Here is a 23,995-nt window from a genome sequence, read left to right as displayed (position 1 = left end):
ACTATACCTTATTCATGTTGCATCTGACCCAGTATCTAGGAGAGTGCCTGGAGTAGAGGAGGCCCACAGAGGGGGAAATAGTAGATTTTGAGAAGGTCTCCCTGTAGTGAGGCAAACTAAAGAGGTGACCTAAGAATGAGGAAAATAGATCAACAAGTATAAACAAGAAAGTAAATACAGAGGATGATGTAAATGATTAAATCATTAGAATAAAGTGGGAGTCGATCGGGAAAGGTTCCCTAAAATTGAATTTTGTGAGTTTGAAAAGAGGAAAGGTATATAACTTGAGATAGTAGGAGCCTAGAAGCACGCCATGGAGTTGGTTGAGCTGAGGCCTGGTAAGCAGTTAGTGTGTTTGAAGCCTGCTTTTTGAGCAGGGTCTGTTCTACACCGGTGCTCAAGTTCTGCCTTTTTCCAGGTTCCCCAAGCTGACATGCTTACCCAGTCTCCACATTTTGCTGTTTCCCAGGTCAGCCCAATGTAAGGACTTTATGTTCTCAGTTCCTGTGAAAATAAGCAAACAAAACTGCCCTGTGGGATTGAACACTTGCTAACCTTGGTCCTCTAGGGAACTAAACTTCCCTTTTCCCATAAAATAGAACTGCTCCCAGCGTTTTTAGGCCAGAAAGGGAAACCCTAATGTACTAACGTGGTATCACCACTTCTTCACAAAAGTGTTAGCACAATTTTTTTTTTTTTTTTTTTTTTTTTTTTTTTTGTGAGGAGTCGGCGCTACAAATAAGTCAAGAATGTATAACAAGTGAAATCCGGGAAATACAATGTAATAGCAGAATCTTGACTTAGCCACATCTGTCCCCCTCCTGAAAGGGTATATGGAAACACCCACCCGTGATGTTGGGACAGTCACTTTGTAGGGCTCAGATCACTGCTGCCTCCAGCACTTGCCGGGTAGAAAAAAATAAACAGATTATCCTACCGTCTCTCTAAAAACGCTCCTCACTTCAGGAGTAGGAACACTTCACACAGCAGGAGGAGGTACATGTGAAGTCCTACAGAATCTCCTGACTGGGAGGTGGCGACAGTCTTTCCGTCAGGATAACCTAGTTTTTACAGTGTCCATTTTCTCCACAACGCTGCGTGCCCGACGCACCGGCTTCCTGAATACCCAGTCCCACTCTCCTGGGAGGGGCAAGGACGTTGTGGCAGCGTCTGCTCAGTGCCCGTTTTGAGGGGCTGGTCCGGGGCACAGGTTGTCGCTCACTTCCTGAGGCACACACAGGGGCCTATGGCGGGCAGCGGGGGGGCCTCCTGGGCGCTCCCGAGGTGCGCGGAGGCTGCCAGGTCGCGCACGCCGAGGCCGCTCGGCTAGAACGTCTCCGTGCGGGCGACGAAACCTTGAAGCCCAAACTGAGGTGGTTTCTCGCCGGCAGCGGGGCTTCCCGGGAAGGCGCTGCCGCCCGCGCGCTGCCCAGTCTCCGCGGGTGTCACGCTGGACTGTGGTGATGTCACACTGGCTGGGATGACATTTTACAGCTGGACCCCCTGCCGCCACCAAGGACCTTTAAATCCCCGCGGAGTCGGCCGCGCGGAGGGGGCGGGGAATCCGGCCCCCGCACTCGATCCACACTGGCTCCCCACGGAGGCCCCCCCACTCCCGCCGCCACCCGTACGGTGCGGTGGTCCTAACCGGCCGGCGCCTCCACACTTCCGCCTCAGTAGGTGTCATGGCGCCGGGCTGAGGAAGGGTTCCCGCGGGGCGGGGCCGCCGGATGGGGGCGGCCGCTCGGCGCTCGGCTCGTCGGGTCTGGCGACAACGGCGGCTGCGGAGCGAGGGGCCCGGCGGTGGCCCCGGACGGCAGCGGGAGGCCGAGGCGGGAGCGCGCGGGGCTGAGGCGGCGGCGGCGGCGGCGGCGGCGGCGGCCAGGGGCCGGGCGGCGGAGCGGGCGGGAGGCTGAGGGGGCGCCCCCCGCGGGACGGGCGCGGGGACGGCTCCGGGGGGCGGGGGCCGGGGCCCGGGCCGGCTCGCGCGGGGGGTATGATGACCCGGCGGCGGGGCCCCGGATCTCGTCTCCTCCTCCGCCGCCTCCTCACGGCAGCCCCGGCTCGCGGCTGAGAACCAGACCCACCGGCGGTGAGTCGGGCCGGGCGGGAAGGGGCCTCGGCGGGGAGCGAGCTCCCATCGGCTCCCAGAGGCGGGGCCGGGCGGGCCGCGGGCTCTCCGGGGCGCCCGGCCTGCGGGGGGCGCCTGCCTGGGCGTCCCCCCCCGCCCCCCGGGACCCGGCGCCCGGCTCTGCGGCCCGGCCGCTGGCGGGCGGCGACGGGCTTGCGTTCCCGGGAAGAGCGGGGAGGCTCCGAGCTGGTCTTCCGCGGGGCAACTCCCCCTGCCTCCTGCCCCTGCTCTCGGGGCGTGCTGCTGTCCCCGGGTGACAGGGGGCCGCCTTGCGCCTCCTCGCCCGGCGGCCTCCCCCGGGCCGTCGTGGCCGGTGCCCAGCGCGGGGCTTGTGCGTGTGTATGCTCAGCTCTGCCGACCACCCTGCTTCTGGGTCATCTGTGCTCTTTGCGAGCGGGGAGCGGTGTCTGGACAGGACGGCGGTGGTCGGGTGGGTGTGGAAGCTCCTCGATCCTCTCCGCTTCTGTTCTTTAATCGTTAGGTTTGTAATTTGTAATGATGGTGGAGACGCCGTGGGACCAGCCCACCTAATATGTGTCTGGGCAAGGCGGATTTAGAGGTCTGGCTCGGAGGGAAACTTTTGCCGTCGGTCGCCACTCTCCCAAAGCTTTCGTTTAAAGAAAAGAGAGAGAGACAGAGAGAGAAAGCAAAGGTGAGGAAACAACCAGAAACTCTTCAAGGCCCGCACGGGTCACAGGTCTGTGGGAAGGAGGAGGCCCTTTTTGTGTTTAGCAACCGGGACTTGGGGGTCGGTCTCCGGGAGCGCTGGTCCAACCGCCAGTTTGTTGTGGTGACAGACCGGGAGCCTCGGCCTGTGTTTATGCTGGGCGCGTTTTCTTTCCTGTTTGGGTGGGGGAAGGGAGGAGGGGCTCGAGGCGGGGAAGAAACAATCCGAAGCTCCTGTAGGTCTTTCCTCCGCCTTCAGGCACTCGCTCCGTCGTAGATAGACTCGTCTTGAGGCGGCCGTGGGTGCTGCTTCTTAGTGACACTTTGGGAGTTTTCTGTAATTGCATCAAAATAAATAGTCCTTCCGACTGTAGACTCCCCTGCCCAGTCTATCTTTTATCTTATTTGTTCCCTAGTAACTGATGAAAACAGCAGCCTGGCTTCCTGCTCTTGATGAAGTGGGGTTAAATTAAGTGGCTGATGCCCTCCGCAAAACCTACAATTTTGCTCTTGTTTGTGTAAAGCTATTTTTGATTCCTGGTCTCCAGTTTGCGTGTGTCTGAAAGATTGTAGAGAATTCAAATCGTTAACAAGCTTTTACTTTTATAGGTCTGAGGCTTCCTGTAAAACATTTAAAAATCTAACCAGCCCTATTACCTAATGGTTGTTATTCAGCTGGTGATTTTGGATCGTTGCATGTAATTACCTCCGGGTTCTGTGTTACAATAAGGGTACGATGGGAGGATGAAGTATATCGTTGACTTTAAGATATACTGTTCCTAGCTGGGAGGAAATTTTACTAAAGTAACTTGTGGTTGGAACCGGAGGCAGCCAAGCCAGTAAAGCATCTGATGAGTAGAATGGTGAGTGAGATCTTGTAAATATGTATACTGGCTCTAGTTGGTAAGTAGGACTTTTGTTGGTGACACTCATAAGAAGTTTATACTATTTTTGGATATTGTAGTTTCACAGATTGTAGAGTAAGTTAGTTGATCGGTAACTTGAGATTGAAAACCAAACCAGAACTCTCCTAAAAGAAAAAAAAAAAGATAATCTCAAAATTCACAATTCTCTGGAAAACAGAATTTCTTCATTCTGTGGTTTTGTTTTCATAAGCTCAGCTCAGTCCATGGTTGTGTTGGGAGAAATCAGTGAGCCAAACCTGCCTTGTAAACTTCTTACACTTGGAACTTGCACAACTTGATGTTAGTTATATATTGTAACTGGTCCTTTTGTAATTTGAAGTAATTTTGCAAACATGAACTTCCTGATCTGCCCTTTTATTTTCATTTTCATGACTGTATAGACCAATCCATATATTTTTTAGCTTTTTTTTTTTTTTCAAGTTATAGTTGTTAATTTCTCCCAGTTTCTTCACTTACATTTCATGCCATTCTGAACACAGGTCATCAAAAATAATTTTTCCTTCCAAGTACCACTTCAACAATCACTGATTTGCTTTTTGGTTCCTTTTTTGTTCCTAATTTACCAGCTCCCTAAATGACTGACTTATTTTTGTAGAGCATAACTTGGCTCTATAAAAAAAACCCTTACATCCTGTTTTTATGTCTTGTCTTTTCTTTTTTCTTTTCTTTTCTTTTCTTTTCTTTTCTTTTCTTTTCTTTTCTTCTTTCTTTCTTTTTTTTTTTGTGTGTGTGTGTGTGTGTGTGTTAAATCACCTAAGCAACATTCTAAACTCTTTGAAGATAGGGAAACTTAAGTGTATTTCTTTTGGATTCTTTTAAGGGCACCTGGTACAGTGCTTTCCCAGAGTGCTTAATTGAAAAAGAATCAGAAGACTTGAATTCTTTGCCAGCATTGCTACTCATTAGCTCTATGTAAAACTTGTTTGCCTTTCTTGAGTCTCCTTTTTCTCATCTTGGAGTTAGGGCGTTTTGGAAAGAGTCTTATAAGGTTCATTTTAGCTGTAAGAATCCCTGTACTTTTTTGCCAGTGTCTTCTGCATCAGATACATCTCCTTACTTGAAACAGTTTTTCATTTTTCCACATTGCCTGGCATATTGGCAAAAGTTATCTCATTCATCTGAAAGAAGTTATTCGACCTTCCCATCTGCCAAACAGTTGTTACCTTATTTAAGTTCTGTTTTCCTTAGGCCTTTGCTGACTGATCTAAACAGGGTCATTTCAACATTTATGTTCTATACTGATGTATGCTTTGTTAATTTGACATTTCCCTTATGCTTGAAACTCCTCCAGGTATAGTTTTCTTCATTCTAAACTTTATAGGCCCTGTAAACTGTCGGTTGCACATACCAAGATCGACCTTTTTACCAAATACACAAAAACCCTACTTTTGTTTTGTTTTGTTGCTATAGATGCATCATTCCAAATAAATAATGAGCTATTGAAATTTAGGAAAAGATATCCTGCCTAAAAGGAAAGCACCCATCAGCTGGCTTACCAAAATATTACAAAATATTGATTATATGGCTGTAAATAATAATAGAATTGTAGAGTTACTCTTTCATCAGCTAACACCACTTATTCCACACCCTTTCTTTGCATACTAGTTGAGCAATTGGCTTGTTAGTTCCTTATGAAGGAAAGTGCTACAGGAAAGGGATGGGGAACTTCCATTCAAATGGTGTCCTTAGAGTTTTTCACTTATTTTTTCCTTCTGTATCTCTACACTTAGAAAACTAACTTAGATATTCTCTTGTAGGCAAGAGACTATAATTTCTGTCTCACTTGAATATTAATTTAATTCATTCAGTATGACAGCCGAGATCCCCTTATGTTTACATATGGACAAATAATGATCTTTTTTAGTCATTCATTCTTTTTTTTTTTTTTTAAGATTTTATTTATTTATTCATGAGAGACACAGAGAGAAGGCAGACACCGGCAGAGGGAGAAGCAGTCTCCCCATGCTGGGACTTGATCCCAGAACTCCAGGATCACAACGCAGGGAACCCCATGCGGGACTTGATCCCAGAACTCCAGGATCACAACGCCCTGGGCCAAAGGCAGGCACTAAACCACTGAGCCACCCAGGTGTCCCTAGTCATTCATTCTAATGAACATTTGACACATACTATACGTCAGCCATGGTGATAGATGCTGGTAATACCCTCCGCCCTCAAAAAAGATACCTACTCTACTATTGAAAATTCCCCACGCAGAACTTGAAGTTTAGAAGAGAAGTGAACTTTTTTTTTTTTTTTTGAGAGAGAGAGAGAGAGAAAGAAAGAGGGGAGGAGGGAGAGGCAGAGGGAGAAGAGAGAGAGAGAGAGACAGACAGACAGACTTTTAAGCAGGCTTCATGCCTAGCATAGAGCCTGACCTAAGACTCAGTCTCACAACCCTGAGATCAGGATCTGAGTTGAAATCAATAGTCATGCTTAAAACCAACTGAACCACCTAAGCACCCTAGAAGTCAACTTTTAAATGGTCATACTTTTAAATTTTTTTTTTATTTATTTATGATAGTCACACACACACACACACACACACACACACACACACACACAGAGGCAGAGACATAGGCAGAGGGAGAAGCAGGCTCCATGCACCGGGAGCCCGACGTGGGACTCGATCCCGGGTCTCCAGGATCACGCCCTGGGCCAAAGGCAGGCGCCAAACCGCTGCGCCACCCAGGGATCCCTAAATGGTCATACTTAGAATAAATTTTAGGGTGGCCTAAAGAGTTAATATATGGCCTGGCCCTTGTCTGCCTCTTTGGGCCCTGCTTGTCATTTTCTTTCCTGTTCTAGTCCATCCATACTGGTCTCTTCTTTAGATAAGCCAAGAATGTACCTTGGCACTAACTGACTGTTCTCTTTCACTAGAATGGCTCCTTCTTGTCAATTAGGTCTTAGCTTAAGTGCCATCACATTACAAGGCCTTCCCTGACCACCAAATCTGGAGTATCTCTCCCCTTCCCACTGTTTGTGTCATTTCGTTGTGTTTTGTTTTTATCATAACATTGTCACTAGTTACTGTTTTCTTGTGGGGGCTGTGTGTGTGTCTTCCCAAAAGAAAGTAAGTTCCAAGAGAACAAGGGATCTTGTCCATCTGGAGCATCACTTTTATCCGTAGTTTCTAGAACAGTGCCAGGCAAACAGACTAGGTACTCAATATGGGTTGGTTAAAAGAGTAAATGAAATAAATAAGTACAAGTGTGGTAAGTGCTAAGAAGTAGTAGAGGATGCTGTGGGAGCTTTTACCAGGAAACCTAAGCTAGTACAAAGTGGTCTGGGCAAGGCTTTCCTGTGTGTGTCAGCAAAATACACATAATCTAGGAAAATAGTTTTCCTTTCATGTAACAGCCTGAAGTAAATGTTCCAGGTTGAAATGGGCATTCTTAGGGGGCAGGCGGTTCTGCTGTTAAATGATCAGAGACAGTTCTTTCCATCTTATTGCCCTCTCACCCCTTGAGCATTGTTTCGTGGTGGAAGCTGGATCTCCATAGGTTCCTGCTGGTGGAAATGGAAAGGAACATAGTAAGCTAACCCACACACCACTTTCTGTTGGTGAGAGGGACTGGTAAACATAGCCGTGTGCCTGGAGTGAAGGAGAGAGTAGAATTTGATCCAAACCAACCACCTGTATATACCACACTGAAAAAAGTGAGGTTTAAGCGGAGACTAACAGGATAAATAGAAGTTAGAAAAAGAGAAGACTAAGAAGGGAAAATGAAGTTCAGAGAGGGAACGTTATGTGTGAAAGAACTAGGATGGGAGAAATAAGGTGTATTCTAGGAACTCAGAGAAATTTACTGCTGCTGGGAATTTAGAGATTTTGGACTTTATCTCAAGGTTTCAAGCAGAAGACAGATTAAGTATTTTTAAAAACTTCGGTGGTAAGGTAAAGTATGAATTAGGAGAAGGGAATTTAAAAAGGGGACTTGAGAGTACTATTTGGGGGAAGCAAGTTAGGCTGTTAAGTAGTCCAGGATCATCAGCAGGAGTGGAGAAAAATGGGTGGAGTGGAGAGAGAGATGGAGTTGTGGTGAAGGAGTTTTCATCCTGAAAGTACTCCTTGCTTTCTTTTTACAGAATGTGTTTTCTTACTTACTGTACTCCTTGCTTTCTTTTTACAGAATGTGTTTTCTTACTTACTTTAGTGATAGGAATATTCTTTATATATCAGCTTGCTGGAGAAGATGTACAACTATGTACATGTCATCTGAGGACTAGTGCCAGAGGAAGCAGTCAATATACAGTACTGATTTTAGGTTATTTAGGTCACCCAATTGTTAAATTGTATCAAAGAGGCAAAAGTGATGCTAAGCAAAAGTAGTAGGAATTTTATTATTGGTGTGGAAGATGGAAGTTACCTGAAGAGTAAGGGCAAAACACTGACAAATGATTACTGGTTGCCATAACCAGCTGTTCCATTCATAGTTTTAATATTTGAATTCTTTGTGGTAAGATGACCTACTTGGAGTGTCCATAATGTGGGGCACCTGTAGATGTTAGATAGATGTGACCATGGCAGTGAGTGGAGAAGCTATTAATTTGTTTGTTTTTGAAAGCCTTAGTTCTAGCAAGACTCAATTCTCTTTAGCAATAAATACAAGTACTAGTAGCCTTCCGCCTGTTAGTTCTAGTTCCAGATTAATGTAGTGACCAAATTTGTCAATATATTTAGATAGTTAAATTCTCAGAAAGTCAGGTTTAAAATGAAAAGACTAGTTTATTACTAGGGTCAAGAAGTGCAACATTTTCAGGAAATGAGAAGTAAGTTTTAATTTATTGGGAGCTACTCTCCCAGGACTTGAGAATATTCATAAAAAAGTTTTCCACAGATGATAATTCTGTTCCATATTTTTGTTTGGGAGGTCTCACCCTAGGAAGAAAATTCCTTTCCCATTTTGCAAAGGCAAATTTTATGGAACATAAAATCTTACGTCTAGAAATGGCTGCTTTTAGCTGAATTTCAAGGTTTTATATAGGTAAGTATTGATTTTTCTAGACAGTTTTGATTTTGCATTTTCTTTTCACCTTGTGCTTGTTGAGGTCAGAATGAGACTCAGCCACACTGGCATGATACTGACTTAAGTACCACATACCTCTACTGTGGGGAAAGCTAGTTAAATTCTGGGTGGTTCTTTTCCTATGTGTGGACTTAAAGTTTGTCTTGCTGAATAAGAATTATAGTCATTTATATAAACTTTTAGAAAAATTCCTAGAACTTGTGCTTTTTGCAGTGCTCACTGTGAAGATTTGAAACCATCAGTATCCTTTTGTTTATTGAGTGAAAAGTTGTCCATAACATTATTCTGGTAAATGTAATATTTTAAAAAGTGTGTAGTAGTGAACATACTTTTAAAAATTTGGTGTTATACTTCATGATTTCTTTTCAGTATTATTCCTTCAGCTTCCATATTCCTAGGCATAGCTACAAACTGCAAATTTTGCATTCAAATTCTTTTATCAAATACGTTTAGGTACATAAAGTTTGTGTTCCTGTTTCTTGATAGGTTATTAAAATTAGTAGCTCAACCGATATGAAATGGAAAACAAATTTCAAAAATTTGCTTCCTTTCATTGTCCAAAAAGTTGGCTCAGTTTTATGATGATGAGAAATATTTCTGCATATATTTTAATAGGTAAATTCTGTAAAGGCACTACCTGGTTTTACATTTTTATTTTAAATTGGTGTTACGTCAGTGACATAGGCAGAACAAGAAGACTTACAGATTTGTAGCTTTGGAGTTCAATTGCACTGACTTTAGCTTTTAATTTACACTTTTTTCTCTTCAGAGTTCACATAAATTATGGAAACTCTTGTTTCAAGTAAATCCAGACTACATTTTAGAAATTAAGGCTGAGGATTTGTTTTCGTTCCAGCTGTCTAGTCCAGTGCAAAGGGTTTTTAGTTGCATTCAGGCACAAAGAAACGTACACATTGCTTTTTTATGTGCTGTAACATCCTTTGTCACACTTCCTTCCTTTCTTGTGTGTGTTTATTCTCTTATGACTAGTAAAATTATACTCTGTGTATTGGAGTGGAGACTTCCCCCATATCTCACAGGTTGCACAGATAAAAAGGAGGGACGTTTGAAAAATAGAACCAAGAGTTTAAAAATCCTGTGGTTTAATATGAGTGGTAGGGAGTAGATAAGAGGTTGGTAGGCAGCGGTCAGAATCATCCAGCAAATACTGCATGTTTGTATATTGCCAGAGTCTGTGGTAATTGCTGGTGGTGATAGAAGCAAAAAACGAGACAGTTATGGTACCTGACATGGAACTTACACTGTAGCTGAGAATGCTAAAGTAACATTAAAGAAATACTTTTGAGTCCTAAGGGAGGAACAGGACGCCTTGGGAATGCTTGGTTGGGGGGAGAGTTGTGGGGCGTGTGTGTGTGTGTGTGTGTGTGTGTGTGTGTGTGTGTGAAGATGTGTGTGAATGAATGGTTTTCCCAGAAGAAAATCTTCAGCATATCAGAGGGCCTATCCAAGAACTGAAGGAAGGGCAGTATGGCTGGAATGGAGGAATCAAGGTGGAGAGATTCTGGAAGACAGCAAACAGATTTTTGGAGAGTTTTTAAAAGCAAATTAAGGATTTTGGATTTTATCCACAAAGCAGTGGAAAACCCTGGAGGCAGGGGGAGGAAGGTGGTTAAGAAAGAAAGAGCAGTCATCTGATTTGCATAGTTTAACAACAAAGGTCATCCCCAGAGTGCATTCAAGATTAGTTTTGGAGGCCACTGGCTGTTGGAACTAGAATAGTCCTGATAGAGATAGAGAAAAATGGCTGATCTGAAATATACTTAGGAGGTAAAATCAGTTAAGATTTGGTTATAGATTAGAGGTGGAGTAATGAGGAGGAGTCAGGATAATAATACTAAATGATTTCCAGACACTAGCACTTTACATGTATTAGATAACTTAATTCTAGAACAACCCCTTGAGGGTAGGTATTGCTACCACCAGTTTATAGATAAAGAAACACCCATTGCCTCTCTGATTTTTAGCTTGAGATGTTGGGTATATGGTGGTGTCATAATTGAGATAGAAGACTGGGGATAGGGTGGAGGCTCAAGTTTCATTTTGGACATGTTAAATTTGAGATGTCTGCAAGATACCCACATTTCAGTGTGGAGTGGTTATTTGGAAGTAAGAATTTGGAGTTCAGGAGAGAGAAGTCTGGGTTAGAATCAAAAATTTGAGAATCTTTTGTAGATGACTGATCCTGGGAAGTAGTTAATTGAAAAGGGGAATGTATGGACAAGAGCAGAATAATTAATATAGAGCCCCAAGGCATCTGAGGGTTATATGGTTGAGAAGGGAGAAGATAAATAGAAATGGCTTATATGCTGTGTCAGTTGTTTGAACCTTTTTCTGAAAGTATTAGCTTTGGGAGTCTTGAGGTTTATTGAACTTGAGGTGTTTATGGGATATTAAGGGACCAGAAAGCTGGGTTGTTCTGCCCTCTTTCTCCTATTTTTCTTCTTTTTTTAAAAAATATTTTATTTATTTATTCATGAGCGACAGAGAGAGAGAGAGAGAGGCAGAGACACAGGCCGAGGGAGAAGCAGGCTCCATACAGGGAGCCTGATGTGGGACTTGATCCCGAGTCCCCAGGATCACGCCCTGGGCTGAAGGCGGCGCTAAACCGCTGAGCCACCCAGGCTGCCCTCTCCATATTTTCTAAAAATAACTTCATGTGGTTCTTCAGAAGATCCTCTCAGTAGGGTTCCCATCATCTTGATTACTTTCTCCTGGTCATTTTATCAGTGATCCTCTAATAATGTAGTGTATAGAGCTAGACATCATTAAAATAGTGTATGACTTGAGCAGAGTAGTAGCCTTCACTTTGTCCAGCACATTTTGGACACTCTTTCTGTGAATGTAGTTTAAGATTGAATTAGCTTTTGGTTGGGGAAACATTATTACATAGTGTTTCTTTTACCAACTCAAAGTGTTTTTCATATACATGTGCTCCTGCTAAACCTTGAATTTTTTTATCCTGGTGCTTTGTGCTAGTCATATTTTGGGCCTGTGTAGGATTCTATATTTGTGTCAAATTTCATCTAGATTTGTCTTGCGGCTTCTGCCCTATTGTGATCTTTTGGGACCCGTTATTTTAGCAATATATTGAATATCCTTCGCAAATTTGATTCAGCTGTAAAATTTGTAAGTGTGTCATCTATCTCTAAATGATCAAAAATCTCATCAGGGTAGGAATGAAGACAGAGCTGTGGAATGAGTTCTGGGGCCAAAAAGCCTCGGTTTGAATTCCAGTGCTGCTACTTAATAGCTGTGCTATTTTGGGCGAGTTACTCTAGCCACTTTGTATCTTAGTTTCCTCATCTGTAAAGGGGAAATAATGATAGTATCTTTTCCAAAGGGTTGTGGTGACAATTAAATGAGTAATGCACGTGGAAGTGCTTAGACTACTCCTTGACACATAGTAAGTGATCAATCATCTAAGCTATTATTATTATGGTTATTATTTTATAAACCATCATAGATGTTCATGCTCTTTTGACAAGGTGACTTACTATTGCTGAGTCTCAAAGAGTGATTAAGGGTGAGTGATTAGGGGCACCTGCGTGGCTCAGTGGTTGAATGTCTGCCTTTGGCTCAGGTTGTGATCCCAGGGTCCTGGGATTGAGTCCCACGTCAGGCTCCCCGTAGGGGGTCTGCTTCTCCCTCTGCCTTTGTCTCTGCCTCTCTTTCTGTGTCTCTCATGAATAAATACATAAAAATCTTTTTTAAAAAAAGGGTGTGTGTGTGTGTGTGTGTGTGATTAGACCAAAAAGTTTATCCTTCTGTAATAGGAAACATATTTTGGAAAATGCATAAAATAAAACTCCAGCCAGATAGTAATATTTTACTTGTGGTTTTACTAAACTAAAAGTTTTCTAATCTATTAATTGCAGGGTTGTGTAAAACTGAGGGTCTAATTCTTCCTCTCTCTCAACGTAGGTATGGCATCACAGCTGCAGGTGTTTTCCCCCCCATCAGTGTCGTCGAGTGCCTTCTGCAGTGCGAAGAAACTGAAAATAGAGCCCTCTGGCTGGGATGTTTCTGGACAGAGCAGCAACGACAAATATTATACCCACAGCAAAACCCTCCCAGCCACACAAGGGCAAGCCAACTCCTCTCACCAGGTAGCAAATTTCAACATCCCTGCTTACGACCAGGGCCTCCTCCTCCCAGCTCCTGCAGTGGAGCATATTGTTGTAACAGCTGCTGATAGCTCGGCCAGTGCTGCTACATCAACCTTCCAAAGCAGCCAGACCCTGACTCACAGAAACAACGTTTCTTTGCTTGAGCCATATCAAAAATGTGGATTGAAAAGAAAAAGTGAGGAAGTTGACAGCAACGGTAGTGTGCAGATCATAGAAGAACATCCCCCTCTCATGCTGCAAAACAGGACTGTGGTGGGTGCTGCTGCCACAACCACCACTGTGACCACAAAGAGTAGCAGTTCCAGCGGAGAAGGGGATTACCAGCTGGTCCAGCATGAGATCCTTTGCTCTATGACCAATAGCTATGAAGTGTTGGAGTTCCTAGGCCGGGGAACATTTGGACAGGTGGCTAAGTGCTGGAAGCGGAGCACTAAGGAAATCGTGGCTATTAAAATCTTGAAGAACCACCCCTCCTATGCCAGACAAGGACAGATTGAAGTGAGCATCCTTTCCCGCCTAAGCAGTGAAAATGCTGATGAGTATAATTTTGTTCGTTCTTATGAATGCTTTCAGCATAAGAATCACACCTGCCTTGTGTTTGAGATGCTGGAGCAGAACTTATATGATTTTCTAAAGCAGAACAAGTTTAGCCCACTGCCACTCAAGTACATCAGACCAATCTTGCAGCAGGTGGCCACAGCCCTGATGAAGCTCAAGAGCCTTGGTCTGATTCACGCTGACCTTAAGCCTGAAAACATAATGCTGGTCGACCCAGTGCGCCAACCCTACCGAGTGAAGGTCATTGACTTTGGTTCTGCTAGTCACGTTTCCAAAGCTGTGTGCTCAACCTACTTACAGTCACGTTACTACAGGCAAGTGGCAAATGTTAAAAAGCATATCTTAGACTAGAGATCTATCTTTATATTTAACATATATTACATAGAGTACTTATAACAAACTGAATTTATTTGCAGATTGCAAGGTAGAATAGGAAAATATGTTTTACTTCATTCCATCTCTGGCATTCCTATATGTAACATTATTTCTGAAGTTTTATTTAACACTAGAAAAATTAATTCAGTCTAATTCTGAAGGTTGTTCATAGTTGAATTATACTAGCATCTGGTTCCTTCTCAAGTACCATTAAACCTAATTCTCCCATTTTAAAGAGTCTTTAAAAATATAAAGATGTTTACTTATTTGTAATGAATTTAGGCATATGCTGCTACTTTTCCAAGTTCATATCTTGGCAGGTAAGATGCCTTGGGAATAATTCCAGGTTTAACTCTAGCAACATTTCATTCTTTGACGTTTTCTTTTTTGTGTAGTAAAGAGAATTGGATTTGATGATTGCCGAGGGCTCTTCCTATTTTAACATCTCCATAAGAGTTCGAACTTAATTTGGCTATGACCTTATTTGGTTATCCTAAAATGTCCTTGACCCAAGTGCCTATATTTTAGTGATTTATATTTCCAGATTGATACTTCTAAGAAAGCTGTCTTTTTAATATATAATAATTATTGTGAAAGTACTTAAATGCTTGTATATACAATGTTGTCTGTGCTATAATCAGGGAGAATTACTGAAAATAAAGGGGGAAGTCTTAAATGAGCTTTTATTTCTTAATACCACATTTATTTATTTGTCTAGTTACTAATTATAAGGAACCTAATATTTAATTTTAATGATCATTCATTAAATACAAATTGTACACTCACCCAATCAAGAAATGAAACAATAACAAAAGATAATCCACAATATATGTTTATCAGGTGATATGTCCAACATATCAAATGCCCATATTAAATTTTCAGTAAATAGAAAGTCTGAGCTTAGAATTTTATATTGTGTGTGAAAATAAAAGAAGGATATTTTAATCTGAACAAAGGCTCAGAAGGTATGCCATCTACATATTTTTTTCTAATTGTGTAAAATCTTCCTAATATGAAGTTTACCATTTTAACCATTTTAAATGTACTATTCAGTGTGTTAAGTATGCTCACAGTGTTCTGTAACCATCACCACTATTCCTAAAATTTTTTAATCACTCAAAACAGAAACTCTGTAACCATTAAGCAAAAACTCCACCTTTCCCTCTACCCCTGGTAACCTCTATTTGACTTATTGTCTCTGTGAATTTGCCTATTCTAGATACGGCATGTAAGTTGAATCATACAATATTTATCTCTTTGTGTCTGGTTTATTTCACTTAGCATAATGTTTTCTTTCTTTTTTTTTTTTAAAGATTTTATTTATTTATTCATGAGAGACAGAGAGAGAGAGAGGCAGAGACACAGGCAGAGGGAGAAGCAGGCTCCCTACAGGGAGCCCGACATGGGACTTGATCCCAGGTCTCCAGGATCACGCCCTGGACTGAAGGCAGGCGCTAAACCACTGAGCCACCTGGGTTGCCCAGCATAATGTTTTCAAGATTAATTCATACTATAGCATGTATCAGACTTCCATTCCTTTTCATGACTAAATAATATTCCAGTGCATGTATATACTACATTTTGTTTATTCAGTCCCTTGGGTTTCCACATTTTTGGCTACTATGAATAATACTGCAATGCACATTAGCATTCAAGAGTATAAGTCCCTGTTTCTTTGGGGTATACAGCTGAAAGTAGGATTGCGGGATCATATGGTAATTCTTTTTTTTTTTTTTTTTAATTCTAACTTTTTGAGGAACCACCAAACTGTTTTCTACAGCTGCACTATTTTACATTCCCACTATCATTGAATGAGGATTCCAGTTCCTACACCTCCTCATCAAAACCTGTTTTTTGTTTTTTTTTTTTGTGGTGGGGGGGATAATAGCCATCCTTAAGTGTGTGAAATGGTATTTGTGGGGTTTTGATTTGCATTTCCCTAGTGATTAGTGATGTTGAGCATCTTTTCATTTGCTTATTAGACATCTGTATATCTTCTTTAGAGAAATGCCTGTTCAAGTCATTTGTCCATTTTTGTCTTGGGTTTTTCTGTTGAGTTGTAAGAGTTCTTTGTATATTCTAGATATTAATCTCCCTCTGCAGGTAGATGGTTTGCAAATACATTCTCATTCCATGGGGTTGCCTTTTCACTTTGGTGAAATGATACTTGCGCAAAAGTTTTAAATTTTAATGAAGTCCAGTTTGTGTTTTTTCTTTTTGTTGCTTAGATTTTGGAATTATATTTAAGAAATCATTGTTAAACCAATGTCATAAAACTTTTTCACCTTTGCTTTCTTGTAAGAGTTCTATAGTTTTTAGCTCTTACTTATAAGAATATAAGAAATACAGACATAATATTTTTAAGTTAATTTTGACCTATTTTTAAGTTAATTTTTGTATATGGTGTAAGGTAGGGGTCCATTTTCATTCTTTTGCATAGATATTCAGTTTTCCTAGCACCATTTGCTTAAAAGACTATACTTTCTCTATGGAGAGGTCTTGATATTCGTTGGAATTCATTGACCACAAATACAAGAGTTTATTTCTGGGCTCTCTGTTCTATTCCATTGATCTTTGTGTCTGTTTTTATGCCAGTTACCACACTGTCTTGATTACTTGTAGCTTTGTAGTAAGTTTCAAAATCAAGAAGTGGGAGATCTCCAGCTTTATTCTCTTTCAAGATTGTTTTGGCCATTTGGAGTCCCTTGGGATTCCATATGAATTTTATAATGGATTTTTCTATTTCCTCAAATAATCTCGTTGGTTTTTGAAGGATTGCCCTGAATTTGTAAATCAGTTTGGGTAGTAATGACATCTTCACAGTATTACGTCTTCCAATCCAGTCTTCTCTATTTTTATCTCTTCCTTTTATAGTTTTGTAAAACTGATTATTTCTTACTTGAGTGAGATGGAGTAAAGAAATTCCTACAGCCTTGGTTTCTGGTTTCATGCTGCTCTAGGCAGTTTAGCTAATTTTGAAGATCTCACCTCCATTTGGTTATTCACGACTTGGAGGATTTAGGTTCCAATTATTTTTTCTTTTAGTATTCTCCTTTGAGCAATCCTACCACCACCTACTCATGTATATATACAGAAACATTCTACAGGTACACTTAAGAGCTCAGATCTCCTTTGGAGCATTGGGGAGGTAGGAGGGAGGGCATCGCTGAGGGGGGTGGAGGCTGATCAGCTCTTACTTCTTGATCTCTTTTCTAGTCGGTGCCTGCAGGTATTTTTTAACTATTTGGTTTGTCTTTATGGTAATGGAAGCAATTTTAAGATAAAAAAAAAAGCGATAGAAATAATTCTTTTGTGAAATAATTTTGATGGAATTTTCTCTTAAAGGGTAAAGGAGATTTGAGGAGTAAATAGTTCTGGCTGCTTAGCTTTCTCTTATAAGTAATTCATTTGAATAATTTTCAGTGTTAGGTTGATGATCTTTGCCCCTTTCCCTATCCTTTTGATTTAATTTAAGCTGTCATAGGAGTAATTTGGTTATGTTTTATCTTTATAGCAAATATGATTTTCAGATTTTTAAGTCTACTGTCAAGTACTCTTCAACAAATCATTCTGCAAATCCATTGCATTTAGTTCTTGACTATAGGAGTAATTGTAAATGGAGCTCAGTTTACCCCCTTAAAAACAGGAGTTCTTTTTGTGTATTACTGAGTAATTACTATGCATACTGAAGTTCAATGTCCAGGGCTTGATTACATTTAGGATTTAATGTGAGTATTCTGTTATGTCATAATAATACTTGATAATGAACCTCAGGCCAATGGAGTAGTAGCTCAGGCATTCCTTCTTTATCAGTAGTTTTATCCACAGTGGCCTTCTTCGTGTTGCTTTTAGAGTCTCACCCTGGTGTCCTTCAGAACACTTCTGGGAGGGGCACCTGGGTGGCTCAGTGGTTGAGGTCTGCCTTTGGCTTAGGCCATAATCTCTGGGTCCTGGGATTGAGTGCCATATCAGGCTCCCCTTCGGGAGCCTGCTTCCCCCAATGCTTGTGTGTCTCTGCCTTACTCTGTGTGTCTCTCTTGAATAAATAAATAAAAATCTTTTTAAAAAAGGAAAAGGAAAAAGAAAACCTCTGTGAAATCCCTTTGGCCAGTGAAGCATCCTGACTTCAAAGTGAGATTTCCCCTTACCCTCCTTTTTAGTTTACATTGCTTCATCTTGCTGATGACCTGCCAAAATATTATCATTTGACATAAATTTTTACCAGCATACTGTCTCTGTTGGCCATAGGCATGGCTAAATACTTTAGGCAGTGGAAATAATATAGTTTATTTTCTGGCCGCTGTAAGTGTAAATATAGACTACTTCCAAAGAGATTGCTGTGTTTGGGGCTTCAGTTTAGGTACAAAGGTTTGCCATACTTACAAACTCAGTGCTTTTCCATTCTTTTTTTTTTTTTTTTAATTTTTTTTATTTATTATTTATGATAGTCACAGAGAGAGAGAGAGAGAGAGAGAGAGAGGCAGAGACACAGGCAGAGGGAGAAGCAGGCTCCATGCACCGGGAGCCCGACGTGGGATTCGATCCTGGGTCTCCAGGATCGCGCTCTGGGCCAAAGGCAGGCGCCAAACCGCTGCGCCACCCAGGGATCCCAGTGCTTTTCCATTCTGAACAAACTAGCTGGCCTTTATTAAAGTTGAGATCTCTGTATTTGTTATGTATGGAAGGACAAGGTCTAGAGAAGGAAAGCATATTTTCAGTTTATCCTAGACAAATAACATACTACAGTTTCACCCAAGCCACAGATGCAGGAAGTTAGACTTTATGTAACATCTCTGATCTGGTAAGTTTGATGCCTCTGAGATGGGCAGGAAGAAACAAGAGTATTCATTAAAATGATCAGAGGGTAATTTGTGCTGTTAAGTGATTCTAACAGTAGTTTGCTCTGGGTTCTAGTGAAATAACACTTTGGAGCAGTTTTTTAGTTTCATGAAATTTGAAGTTGGAAAACCAAAAGGCAGGGATTATTTCTACCACCTGGTTGTAGTATTTAGAGCCCGTGTAGTATCTGTTCCTTAAAGATGGGATGTATTTTCAAAGAGAAGACCCACTGTGTCCAAAGTACAATTAATGCCATTTTCCTACAAAAGTGACTGCCAGTTTGGGTTTTTTCCCTCTCTTCCCTGTGCTGCTGCTGCTGCTTCTTCTTCTTTTTTTTTTTTTTAAGATTTTTATTTATTTATTCATGAGACACAGAGAGAGAGAGAGAGAGAGAGAGAGAGAGAGAGGCAGAGACACAGGCAGAGGGAGAAGCAGGCTCCATGCAGGGAGCCTGACTTGGGACTTGATCCCGGGTCTCCAGGATCAGGCCCTGGACTGAAAGCGGCACTAAACCGCTGAGCCGCCCGGGCTGCCCCCTGTGCTATTTTAGGTCATCTTTTTTGCTGTACAGGTGTTAATGTCAGAGCTGGTAAGGGACCTAGAAAAGTAATTACCTCACTCAGCCTCCCTATACAGATGGAGTAGAAGCAGAATTTTAGTGTTGAGAGTTTATATTTGAAGGATTGAGAAACAATGGAGGCCAAGGGAAAGATGATATACTAATGAAGATAGTACCAAGAATTATCTGAATTCAGAGTTTAAAACATTCCGTGTTTAGAGGTGAACCTGCTTTAAATGATTCTGATCTGTTCAGTACAAGAAAATAACTTCTGTTTTTTTGCTTCCTAGAGTTTAGTTCAGTCATCATTTCTAGTTTCTAATGATAGTGAAAAGCCCTCAATAGACTGAACAACCTTATTTTATTTTTACTTTCATTGTTTTTTTCCTTTGATGCTCACTTTTTTGTATGGTAGATGTAGTAGAGTTACTGTTGTGAGTTTTTGCTGAAAATCCTTAGCGGCTTTTGTTACTCCAGAAGAAGAAATGAGACTAAATGGAAAAACTGATTCCAGCCAGTCTTTAGAGTTTTGTTTTGTTTTGTTTTGTTTTGTTTGTCTAATGGGGCTTGGGGACTGAAATTAGTGTTTTTCTTAAGTTCTCTGAAACTTTAGGCTCTGGAAGCCTAACAATGATCACATATTATTGCTACCTTTTTAAAGAAGTAAGTTATTGGGTGGCCTGCCCCTCCCTATGACCTACCTTTGGATTTTAAAATGTCTTCCTGGTATAGTGGGAATGGCAAAATCAATCTGCTGCTCTTCAATTGATGCTTAGGAATGTTCTAAGCCCAGTTTTTATTTTGGCACAAAGCCATTTGTGCTCTCCCTGCCAGCTCTTTTTGGCACTGTCATGAACTTGAAAATTAATGATTCTGCTTGCTGAAAGTAAAAATTTTGTTCCTTTTCAATTTTAGAAAAGCTTTTATGTTTCTGTATACTATTACACTCTAGTTTATTAATGCTATAAAACTTGTGCCATCTTAAAAACATGCTACAGTGGTTGGGATTTAATTAAACTCTGGAATTCCATCAGGAATATGTGGCTCTAGCTACCTGCAACAGGAATATCCCTTTTGAAGGTTGTTTCTTTGGCTAACAAAGCCACGGTTAACGTCAAATAATACAAAACTGGTGATATTCATCCTTCTGCCCATAGCTGTCAAATAGTGGAAGTCTCAGCAGGCCTGGATCATCCTTCTGCTGTTTCTGTACAAGGATCTCCTAGGAAAGCCTCTAGAGCCTATGAAATCCTCTAATTTACCTTATTTTCTAAGGGGGTACTTAATTAGAAAATTACCTGGGGAGAATATTTTTATTTAGGGAAATATCTTTATATTCTTCCTGCTCAATCCTTCCTGCCCTTAGAGCAACAATGTATACATAATACTTCAAAGGAAAGTTGGAGAAACGTAGGCACTCCATGAGGGGACACAGCCCCTTTGAGGGCCCCTCGTGGAGAGAGATCTGCTGAGGGGTCTGGATCTGGTGTGCCCTTACAGATTCCAATTCTGTGACTTTTAAGAAAGAAGGGAAATTGGAGATTATGATAAAATGTTTAAGAGCTCAGCCCTAAGATTCAGGTTGCCTGTGCTCCATAATTTAGTACTTGTGTGACCTTGAGTGAGTTACTTCTCAGTGCCTGGTTTCTTCATCTGTAAAATGGAAAGGATACTTTATTATGTAGCATCTAAGATACCATTGATTAGAAGATGAAACATTTTGTACCAATAAGAAAGTAAAAGCACTGCCATTAAGCTAAGATACATCCTCATTTGCAAGAATCTTCTTGATTTCAGAGATGTTAAAATGTGAAAAAAAAAAAAAAGCATACATCTTAGGATTGATGACATGGGGTGTCTGGGTGGCTCAGTTGGTTAAGTGTCCGACTCTTGATCTCAGCTCAGGTCTTGATCTCAGGGTTGTGAGTTCAAGCCCCTGCAAGGAGTCTAGTTAAAAAAAAAAGAAAAAAAAAAAAAAAGGATTGATGACTTAACAGTAGTAATGTTTATTTTCATAGGATTATTGTAAGGAGTAAGTGACCACATTTGTAACTTAGAACAGTACATGGCACAGAGTAAGCACTATATAAGCATCATCTTTTATTATTATTGACATTAGTAATACCTGTTAATATCCCCCCCTTTTAAGCCCATTTACCTCATAATTTTAGTCATAGTTTGAAAAATGCCATGTATACCACCATGCCAAATAGATTTATATAGGTGGATATATACTTAACTTTTACTTTTTTGAAAACATTACAATATACTCAACTCTGGGGCCAGACTGCCAGTGTTCATATTCTAGCCCTTCCACTTAACTGTGGTTTGGGGTAAATTACTTTGTTTGCCTCAGTTTCCCCTATAAGTAGAGATAATAATTTTACCTTGGATGTGGTCATATATATAAAGCTCTTAGTTTATGATATTATCTTAGTCTTCTCTTTAAGCTTCCCTAGGGTTAGATTTCTCGCTTAGAGCATTAATAGAAATGATTATTTCTGTAGTGTTGTCAACCACTAAGTCTCTATAGAAGGCATTTCTGTTACCAAGGGGTATTTATTGATCAGGTCATTTAATTGATTTTTCTATAATTAAAAAGGTGCTAAGAGTAAAAAGAATAAATCTGCGATCGTTATCTCTGATTTCAAAATTAAAAAACTTTTTCTGAGTTTTGTATAAGCTCATTTATTGGCAAAATCTGTCTTGAACCAATGTGAGGCTATTTAAAGTATTCAGCCAACTTAGTATGACTGTTCATTTGTTTTGTTGTAGAAATATTACTGTGTTTGATTATGGGTGCTTCCCTAAACTCCATTGGGATTATTATGCAATATGTAGTTTTATGCTTGGTACTACCTTTCTTAAATTAAAAAGAAATCTCAATTCCAAAACACATCTGGCTCCAGAAGTTTCAAATGATGGATTTTATATCACACATAGTTTTCAGGTTCTTTAAATAAGTATGTCCCTTAGGCTGGTACTAAAACAGGACTTAGTCAAAGTAGTTAATTTCCCCAAGTAATGTTTGTTTTTTAATTTGCTATTTTTGTTTTTGCTAGAGCCCCTGAAATTATTCTTGGATTACCATTTTGTGAAGCCATTGATATGTGGTCATTGGGCTGTGTGATAGCTGAGCTGTTCCTGGGATGGCCTCTTTATCCTGGTGCTTCAGAATATGATCAGGTAAGAGTATATATTTGGATGGAAAGAGAAAGCAAGTATATACTAGTGAAATAGATTCTAGAGGAAGAAATGTACTAGTGAAGTATTTAGATATCAGGGAAAGAGCAGTCCAGTTACAAAAGATTTTTTTAAAGAGTAGGATTTTTCTACCTGCTTCTTAGGCTGGTGGTATATTTGCAGTACAGCAATTTTAAAAGGTTTTTTATTTCGTATTACCTTAGATTAGTACTTTTCCAGATCTGTCATGACTTATTAGAGACTGGTTTTGGTTAACAAACGTGTCTTGTGAGTTTTTAAGATAATGAAAGTAAAGAAGGATGAGGAGTTGGAATTTAAAGAGTGAACTTTGTCTCATTCAGAACTGTTACTTCCTTTTATACATGACAGATGCTGAAATAAGTACTTTCTACATACTGAAACACATTGGGCCCCAGAAGCTGTGATGTACACTGGGTTTCTATAAAATAGGATTTAGGAGGGAAATTGTATGAGTTGAAAAGTATTGTAATAGATAGTCTGTGTCTCAAAAAGAGAAACTTTGCAGGATATGCTATGATTTCCCAGGGAGCTAAGTGCTGAGGGAAAAGGTTTTGCCATGGAAATTGTGAATTCTTATTTCTTGTTCTTTTTTTAAAAAAGTGGTTCTAACCACAATGCTGTAAGCAATTTGAGGGCATAGATTGTTTGATTCCACCAATGTATCCTCAACTCCTCACATTGTGTTTGGTGCATAGTAGGTGCGTGAGGGTTTTGTTTTTGTTTGTTTGTTTGTTTGTTTTTAAAGAAAGAAATGGTTATCTGGAATTATTAAAAGGAAAAAAGAATAAAATAGTATTTTCCCCTGTTCAACTTAGGATTTTGATTCCTTGATTCATTTTAGATTCACCTTCCAAAAATTTGACTCTTTGGGCATGTCTTTGAAACAAAAATCAGTAGCTCATGTGATAAGTAATTGAGCTTTATAATTGACCCTTTTTCTTCCACCTTGTGAGAAAGAAAGCCAGGTTTCTTATTTTACAAAAAAAAGTGTGAAGGAGAGTAAATGATGCAAAACCAGTTGGTTGAAATAAGCCATTGATTCTCCTTTTTGGGTCTTAGACTATTTTGAGAATCTGATGAAATACGGGTATGGATTGTCTCAGAAAAATTTGTGTACAGTATTTTGAGTACAAATTTAGGGGATTTGTGGATCCCTAATTAGAAACCTTGCCCCTCAAGTGCCATTCTTAGGGCCAACCTTCAATGTTAGTAGACAGATTGGTACTGTAAATTTTCCAGGAAGTGGAACCAAATGAAATTAGATATAGAAGCTAAGGTACAACTGGGGCTTTTTAAAAGAAATGATCTGATAGTTTTGAGAGAATTCTTTCCTGGTACATAGATGTGAAACTGTGGGTGGTAGGAGGAAGTCGTTTTTCCCATGCTGAATAAATAGGATACTGCTGTTGTAGAGCAGGACTGGGGATAGGTTATCTTGATGCTTCTCTCATTATACAAAAAGATTTTAGTGACAGGATCTCTGTTCTTACAGCCGAGTTTCTTTAAAATAACTTATATTGAGATATAATTCGTAT

The 23,995-nt window shown here is 40.6% G+C and overlaps 2 protein-coding genes across 15 annotated transcripts in view; one reads left to right on the top strand and one right to left on the bottom strand.

The window, feature by feature from the left end:
• AP4B1 (adaptor related protein complex 4 subunit beta 1) overlaps positions 1 to 1,710 on the bottom strand; it is a 30,624-nt gene extending 28,914 nt beyond the window's left edge. The window contains exons 1-2 of one of the 2 annotated variants that reach the window (XM_077842820.1): positions 938 to 1,710; positions 442 to 504 (exon numbers count right to left, since the gene is read on the bottom strand). The gene's annotated coding sequence lies outside the window, so the exon portion shown is untranslated. Of the gene's footprint in view, positions 1 to 441; positions 505 to 937 lie in introns of those variants that run through there. The other variant, XM_077842822.1, reaches the window with a different exon arrangement.
• HIPK1 (homeodomain interacting protein kinase 1) overlaps positions 1,515 to 23,995 on the top strand; it is a 51,306-nt gene continuing 28,825 nt past the window's right edge. For 6 of the 13 annotated variants that reach the window (XM_077842806.1, XM_077842801.1, XM_077842803.1 and 3 more), the window contains exons 1-3: positions 1,519 to 1,676; positions 12,699 to 13,776; positions 22,298 to 22,421. In XM_077842806.1, coding sequence (XP_077698932.1) covers positions 12,701 to 13,776; positions 22,298 to 22,421 — 1,200 coding nt within the window. In that variant the 5' untranslated portion in view covers positions 1,519 to 1,676; positions 12,699 to 12,700. Of the gene's footprint in view, positions 1,677 to 1,937; positions 2,093 to 2,612; positions 2,784 to 8,600; positions 8,715 to 12,698; positions 13,777 to 22,297; positions 22,422 to 23,995 lie in introns of those variants that run through there. The other 7 variants (XM_077842802.1, XM_077842795.1, XM_077842798.1 and 4 more) reach the window with 6 other exon arrangements.

This window comes from Canis aureus, chromosome 12, assembly GCF_053574225.1.
Source record: "Canis aureus isolate CA01 chromosome 12, VMU_Caureus_v.1.0, whole genome shotgun sequence".
NCBI lineage: Eukaryota > Metazoa > Chordata > Mammalia > Carnivora > Canidae > Canis > Canis aureus.
The sequence above is the reverse complement of the archived record's forward strand: the minus strand, read 5'-3'. Positions and strand labels throughout refer to the sequence as shown.